Consider the following 7,461-nt stretch of genomic DNA (forward strand, 5'->3'; position numbering starts at 1 on the left):
TATAGCGGCCATCATCAACTAGAAAATAGAATAGAATAAGAGCATTTGCAAGAGCAATAAAAACTATGAACTACTTAGTTCAACAAAACTGTGAACTATTTCACTGAGGCAAGAATACACAGACATTCATGGAGTAAACTATACAATTAATAAAGGATATAAAAGATGTTTAAAATGAGAGACATTTCATGTTCTTAGAATGTTTGACTCAAAAGTATAAAGACAGCAATTCTCCTCAAATCAACCCATGTATTCAACAAAATCCCAATAAATTTCAGTTAAATTTTTTAGGAACCCAATGAACTTTCTCTAAAACCTAAATGAAAAAATAAGGGTCCAGAAATAACTAAGTCAACCTTGAAAAATAAGAGTAAAGAGGGGAGTTTTACCCTACCAAATAATAAGACATGCTACAAAGTTATTAACAATAAAAGCAGTGTGCTATTAGCTCAAACATAGACGAAATGATCAGCAGGACAGAATAGAGAACTCAGAAATTGACCAATGTATAAATATGGGAAATTATTATATGATAAAGTAGGAACTGTAACTGAGCAGGGAGAGAGAATGGACTGTTTAGCAGATGATGTTGGGAAAAGAGTCTCCCTATATGGAGAAAAATGAAATGCAATCTGAGCACCACCAAGCACCACACACACACACCTTTATCAGATAAAGGCAAATTAAAACAGCCCTTTATAGCTATCCTACCATAAAACTGGGAATCTGGTTAATACCAGGTGGCGCTGAGCACGTGGGGCGCTTGGACTGCAGACTCTGCCCTTCCGGATGGCACTCTGGCAATACCCAGTCAATTAACGCAGGGGGGAACCTGGTCTCAGTGACAGTAGAGGGACCTCCTCCCAAAGACGCTGGTATGGACCAAGTGCCACTTGCTGAGCTGCGGGAGGCCCAGGGATCGGCCTGCTGCTGACACAGGAGTCCCAGCTGGGGTTCCAGTGGCCCAGGACCCTGCAGGACTTGCTGGGCCAGGCCGAGAGGTCAGTGGGCCATCCCAACAGGTGATGACCCCACAAGGAAGAGGCATTATTGCAGGCTCTGCAGCTGCTGTCATGGCCAAGACTGCAGGGGGGCCCCAACCCAGTATCCACCTGGCCATGGGAGTCCTCCCCAACCTATGGGCCTCCAAGGGGCATCCCCCCCAGGCATGGTGGGCTCGCCACCTGGCCTGAGGCCTCCCATGGGTCCCCCAGTGGGGATCCCCCTGGACAAGCAGCTCCAATGAGCATGCCCCCTCCAGAGATGCAGGCACTCCCCCCCAAAGTGAAGCCCCCCCACCAGAACGCACCCACCTAGACTCATCTTGGCCCTTATCAGCTTCCTGCCTGTTTCCTGAAAGGCTGTACGAGTAAAAAGTAAAAGTCCTTTTACTTTCTTGTGGCCTATGAAACTAGTTTATAATAAACTCTTAAGAATATTATGAAACAAGCAAAAAACCCATAGGATTGAATGGAAGCAGTAACAGTAAAGCTTACAGAATACCTACTACGTAGCTGATACTGTGTTATGTACTGATCATATAAAATGCATTATTATAATGAATTTAAAATGTATTCATACAACGATGCACAGGGTTGAATAACACACATTGCATGAGTTCTCTATTGCTGCTTACCCAATTACCCCCAAACTTAATTAACAATAAACATTTATTGCCTCCCATGGCTTCTGTGGGTCAGAAAGTCTGTGGGTGCGAGCAGCTTAGCTGCGTGACTCTGGCTCAGGGACACTCATGAGTCGCACTCCAGCTGTTGCCCAGGGCTTCGGTCATCTGAAGGCTGAACCAGGGCCGGAGGGTCCGTTCCAAGGTGGTGCACTCACATGGTTGCCGGTTCGTGCTGGCTGTTGTGAGGAGCCCCCTTCCTCACCACCTGGACCTCTCAGGGCGACTGGAGTACCTTCGTGACACAGCAGCTGGCTTCCCCTAGAGCCGGAGGACCAAGCGATCCCAGGAGGAAGCTACAGCATCTTTTTTTTAAGATTTTATTTATTTATTTGAGAGAGAGAGTGAGAGAGAGAAAGAGCACAAGAGGGGGGAGCAGGAGAGGGTGAAGCAGACTCCTGCTGAGCAGGTAGCCCGATGCGGGACTCGATCCCGGGACTCCAGGATCATGACCTGAGCTGAAGGCAGACATGACTGAGCCACCCAGGCGCCCCTGCCACGTTTTATTTGTTGGGAGCAAGTTGTTAAGTCTGGCCCACACTCACAGGGAGGGGGACGGGGTTCCACCTTCTGAAGAGAGAAGTATCAAAGAGTCTGTGTACATATTTTAAAACCACCACACAGACTAGCAAAAGACTATACATTAAATACTTTGAAATGGCGATAGGGAAGAAAAATGGGAATGGGATAAAAGGGGATAGATGGAAGGAAGGGAGGGAGGGAGGCCAACAGGAGGCTCTGTGGTACCGAGGGCCACGGTGCACCACGGATCCAGAGTATGTTTCATTCTCTGCATCTAGAGTAAAACAAACAGAACAAAACAAAACAAAACAACATGGCGTGCAACTTTTTGGTCTAGTTTCTATACATTCATATAAACACATAAACCTCCACGCTTACAGCTTTTGGTTTTTGGTGTTTTTGATCCCAGGTGGGATTTTATCATGTATATTGATCTACAGCTAGGTTTTTCTCACTTAACCATGCATCTTGGAGAGTTATTTTCATGTCACTCTACAGAGGTCTGTCTTCTTTTTATTACTGCGCATCAGTCCACGGTATGGAGATACCAAAATGTATGTGATCACTTCCTTACTGATGACAGACATTCAGGTGGATTTTCCTTGTCTTCCTGTTTCCTTTCCCTCTGGTTGGCTGTGGTTCTCTCTCACTCTACTACGTACATCCGCCTTTACTCCTCTGTCCTTTCTCTCCTTTCTCTCTACTTATTTTGTCTCCCCTGGAGTTCATAATGGGCGGACAAGGGACATCTCAGATGGATTGTGCTGCAAGCAGAGACTGGGACTTGGGGACAGGCAGGGGCTACTGTGGCAGATTTGCTGTCCCTTCATCCTCACTCCTCCTGACTAGCTGTAAGGAGCAGATGATGTGACCCGCATGGGGACAGACATGAGTGACCCACCCACGCAGAACAGCATAGGCTGAGGGGCAGCCTTCCAAGTCTAACAGGCTGCCCTGGGCTCTCATCCCACCCCCATCACTTACGAGCTGTATTTATTAGTTGTGTCACTTCCTGATCCCCATTTTCCCATCTGTAAAACGAGGATACGGGAGTCTCTTTTTCCTTAGAAGGTTGTTCTGAGAAATAAACAAGAGAATACATATAACGTGCTTAGCACAGTGCCTGGCACATAGTGATCTAAGAACACTGAACTGTGAGGGAACTCGCCAGGGTGTGGTCATGCATAAAGTAGGGTACCCATCAAACAGGGAGACATGGGCTCTGGCCTCTGCGGGGTTTGAAGAAATCCTCACAAATGAAGGGTATAAGCCAACGGATGAAGGCAGCCTCCTTTCCCCCATCCCTGGAGGAAGGATCCCAGGGAATGGAGAGGCACTGGGTCGGAAATAGGAGGCCTGCTTGGGGGATGGGGAGTAGTGCCCTGTGGCTGGAAGGTCATGTTCATTGGCAAGGGGAGGAAAGGTCCCTTGCCGGTGTGTGCAGGCGGGCTTCTGGCAAAGGAGGGGGTTCGGGGCCCTTGCAGGGACTTGAGCCTCAAAGCTAGACTTGCGTGTGCATGGCAGGACTACTGTGAGGATCCGGCAAGGCTCTGGGAAGGGAGCTGCCTTCCCACCACCCTCCTGCCTCCTCCAGCAGGGGCCTCCTCCTGGGGCTCGGCCACTCCCGGCGTCTGTGCCCCCACCCCTGAGCCGATTGGGAGGCAGGCAGGAGGCTCCTCGCGGGGGCTGCGCCGGGTGGGCGGCCGTCCCAGAGCAAGGAGTGAAGCGGGACTGACTGGGCGCCAGCTCCCTCGGAGACATTGCTGGCTGGGCGACCCGCCTGCCCGCTGAGCTTGTGCCCACGGGCTCCGTGAGGCCCTGTGCTCCCGTCTAGGTACTGCGGCACACCGCCCGGGGCTGTGGCATGTCACAGAGGGAGGTCAGAAGGGCCCCCGCCATGCCGGCAGTGGGGCAGAAGCCGGCGAAGGCCAAGCTGCGGCTGGTCGCAGGCCCTGGCAGGAAGCGGAGCCGCCTGAGCAGAACAAGGCAGGACCTGTGGGAAGAGACGAGCTGGAGCGACCGAAGGTGGAGCAGAGCTGGCCCGAGCCCACGGGGGGTCAGGCCCAGCAGCCTGGCTCGTGGCCGGGTAAGGAAATGCCGGACCTGTGGAGGGAGTGGGGGGAGGCAGGGTTGGAGGGGCTGAGGCATCACCTCTGATGGCAAAGCCTCTCTCAGCATTACTGTCCCTGCCCAAGAGGGGGGCCACTGGCGCCTTCGACTCCAAGGCTCCACGCTTGGGTGGTTGGGGTAATTCAGGGGGTCTCAACCAGAGCGCGGCTCAGAGAGCTGGCCCAACTCACTTCTCTGGGGGAACTGAGGCCTGGAGGAATGGGGTGAATTCCCCACAGCCCCGGAACTGCAGCCGGTGGTGGGGTCAGGACAGCAGCTGTGGGTTCTGGCCCCTGGTTGGGGGTCCTTTCTTCTTCACTGCAGCTGCGTCTTCATCTCAGGACCTGGCCGGGCAAGGGTCAGCCTTACGGAGCGGGGGGTGGCTCTTAGCTTCCCGCGGCCCTGGGGCACCCTGATAGGCAGGCTTCAGACTTGGGTGTGGATGGAGCAAGGGCTAGAGTATTAGAGAGAGGAAAGGACTCTCGGCTTCTGAGCCCAGGCTTGCCACCCTGCTGCCATCTGACCCCAAGTGACACCTTCTCTGCGTTTCCTCAGGCGTAAAGCAGGGCAGGGCTGAGAGCGGTCAAACAGGGCATGAGGTCCTCAGGTCTCTGCTGTTCAGCGCACTACTGCTCTGGAAGGAGACCTCACACTAGAATGCTCTTAGAAACAGGGGCCGATGGGGGTCCAGTCAGACCCACTCACCTGGGGTCCTCTGTGCAGAGTGAGGCCAGTCCCAAGAATGCTGCACGGGAGCGGAGCCGGGTGAGGACATTGCGCCAGGCCTTCCTGGCCCTGCAGGCCGCTCTGCCCACTGTGCCACCCGACACCAAGCTCTCCAAGTTGGATGTGCTGGTGCTGGCCACCGGCTACATAGCCCACCTGACCCGCACGCTGGGCCACGAGTTGCCCGGCCCCGCCTGGCCTCCCTTCCTGCGTGGACTCTGCTACCTACACCCTCTCAAGGTAGGCCACGAGCCCCGGGCCTTGGGGAATGGGGTTTGGGATGGACTGGACTCAGGCCCCCTGCCCTGAGCAGAGCTGACGTGGGGACCGGGGACTGGCTGCTTCCTGCTCTCTCACAGGGAGAGGAGCCAAGCCCCGCTCTTGGGAATCGGCTGACCCTGGGGGCAGTGGGGGTGGTGATTGGAAATGACTTCATGGAAAATGCGGCTCCTCCAAGAGGAGGGAAATTCGGAGCAGTTTCTGGGGCTGGGACCTGGGAAAGGAAACCGCACCGGGAGAGTCCGAGATTCCAGGGCACATCACCCGATCATCGTATAATGCCTCCGTGTCCTCTGGACTTCTGCCATAGGAGGGATCCCCCTCTGGGAGAACAGGTCTCAGAAAGCCTCACTGGAGAAGCAATCAAGCTGGGGTGGGGGAGGGACCAGCAGTGGGGGGGCAGAGTGTGTGTGTGTGTGTTGGGGGGGTGCTTTCCACCTCCTAGACCGGGACCTGCCTTTCCTGAGCCTCAGCTTTATCATATGTGAAAGGGAAGCTAACACGAGCCTTACTTCCCCTCCATGGTATGAAATGAGATCATGAGTGAAAAGTAGAATTAACAATATTCACCATCACAAATAACAACAATAACAGTATTTGGGTGCAAAAGTTATGCCAGGAGCTGGGCTTAGCACTCCAGTTCTTTCCATCTTCTTGTCCACACGAGAACCCAATGAGGATTACTTTACAGATGAGGAAATCGAATCTTGGGGAGATTAAGTGGCTCAATGCAGTTTGAACCCGAGGGTGTCTGACCTCAGAGCCCATGCTCATAGCCATCAAGCAGGCCAAGGGTGCTGTAAGCTGCTGGTTGCAGAGTGAGCTGTTATAAAGGATGGGTCATCTCTGCCCTCTGAGGCTAGACAGCACTGGAAAGGGCTCAGCCTTGTTTTTGTGGAGGATACGTTCACCCTCTCTATCCCCTAAACATCACAGTTCTGAAATGTCTTGAAACTTGAGATTTCTTTCCTCTCATGCAAATATAGCTAAAATGCAAGAACTTGAGACTAAATGGGGACGACTCTGAAATGCTGACAGTGGCAGAGTCGTTTCCTTACCTGTAAAGCGACGACCCAAGTCAGGCCCTTGCATGTAGGAGGTGATGGATAAATATGCTGAAGAAAGAAGAGATGAGAGCCGGTTCTGTCTAGAACTCAGGCAGCGTGGGGGGATGGGAGAGTTAGCAGGGAGCAGTGCCCCTTGGCGCCCCCACCCCATAGAGGGCTGCCAAGAGGAGGGCAGCCCTCAGAGCAGAGTCAACTGGTGTTTTCTGGGGTTGTCCATGCTCCTGCTGGAAGGATGCGCAAGGAGGTCCCCAGCTTAGACGGACGGGCAGCCCTAAGTGTGGCCAGGGGTACCTGGGTTGGGGGCTGAGCAAGAGAAGAGGTCAGGGCTGTTCAGTATCAGGAGGACCCTCTCCTTGCCCCGGCTCTGCTGCCCTCCCCGCTGCCCAGCCCCTGGCTGCTGCCAGCTCTGCCATGCTCCTCCCTCCCCATCATCGGGGGGCTCCTTTCAGGACCTTGCTCTTCTCAGACAGCTCCTCGTGAGCCTCTCTGCCAGGCTCAGGGGGTCAGGAGAAGGCAGGGGGCCGTAAGTGGTGGTGAGCCCGAGACCACTGTGATCAGGGCAGTCATGGTGGGAGAGGGTCTCAGGGAGGGGAGCTAGGGAAGGCCAAGTTTGGGGTGCCAAGGACTACGAGGGGCTGCAATAGTGAGCATTACTCACTTCCCATCCCCGTGTCTTGCAGAAGTGGCCCATGCGATCTCGTCTCTATGCTGGAGGCCTGGGGGGCTCTGGCCTTGAGCCCACTACAGCTACCACCTCAAGCCAAAGAACAACGGAGGCAGAGGCCAGAGCCCAAGTCTCTGAAGAGGCAGACGCTCTCTTTCCCACGAGGCCACGCTCACCAGCTCTCGGTGACAAATGAGCATCACCACTTGCCTTTTTCTCCTAGACTGCGACTCGAGCTTAGGAACCTAGATTCCCTACCAGCCCTGCCTGTCTTCCCTCTGACTCTCAGCCCTCAGATTGGACAGACTCGGGTTCAGCGCCCAGGTTCCAGCACGCAGACCAGGCGAAGCAGTGGGCCCTTCGGCAATGGGAGGGTACTCAGGAGCACTGGGGGAGGCGGGTGTTGTGAT

At 54.0% G+C, this 7,461-nt stretch overlaps 1 protein-coding gene across 1 annotated transcript; it reads left to right on the plus strand.

Annotated features, from left to right (window-relative positions):
- Positions 1-2,148: 2,148 nt before the first annotated feature.
- On the plus strand, positions 2,149-7,247 carry TCF23 (transcription factor 23). Its single transcript, XM_035000766.1, has 3 exons — positions 2,149-4,292; positions 5,039-5,281; positions 7,068-7,247. Exons 1-3 carry the CDS (start codon positions 4,071-4,073, stop codon positions 7,245-7,247), a joined length of 645 nt encoding a protein of 214 aa, XP_034856657.1. The 5' UTR covers positions 2,149-4,070.
- Positions 7,248-7,461: the final 214 nt, after the last annotated feature.

The sequence above is a fragment of the Mirounga leonina genome, unplaced genomic scaffold (assembly GCF_011800145.1).
Source record: "Mirounga leonina isolate KUSES-001 unplaced genomic scaffold, KU_Mleo_1.0 Mir_125, whole genome shotgun sequence".
In the NCBI taxonomy this organism is placed as follows: Eukaryota; Metazoa; Chordata; class Mammalia; order Carnivora; family Phocidae; genus Mirounga; species Mirounga leonina.

Bases quoted from the DNA above. Each gene is read 5' to 3' on its own strand.
- TCF23 (XM_035000766.1), top strand. From the start codon at position 4,071: ATGTCACAGAGGGAGGTCAGAAGGGCCCCCGCCATGCCGGCAGTGGGG. The intron at 4,293-5,038 runs GTAAGGAAATGC...TCCTCTGTGCAG, and splicing joins GCAGCCTGGCTCGTGGCCGG to AGTGAGGCCAGTCCCAAGAA. The intron at 5,282-7,067 runs GTAGGCCACGAG...CGTGTCTTGCAG, and splicing joins GCTACCTACACCCTCTCAAG to AAGTGGCCCATGCGATCTCG.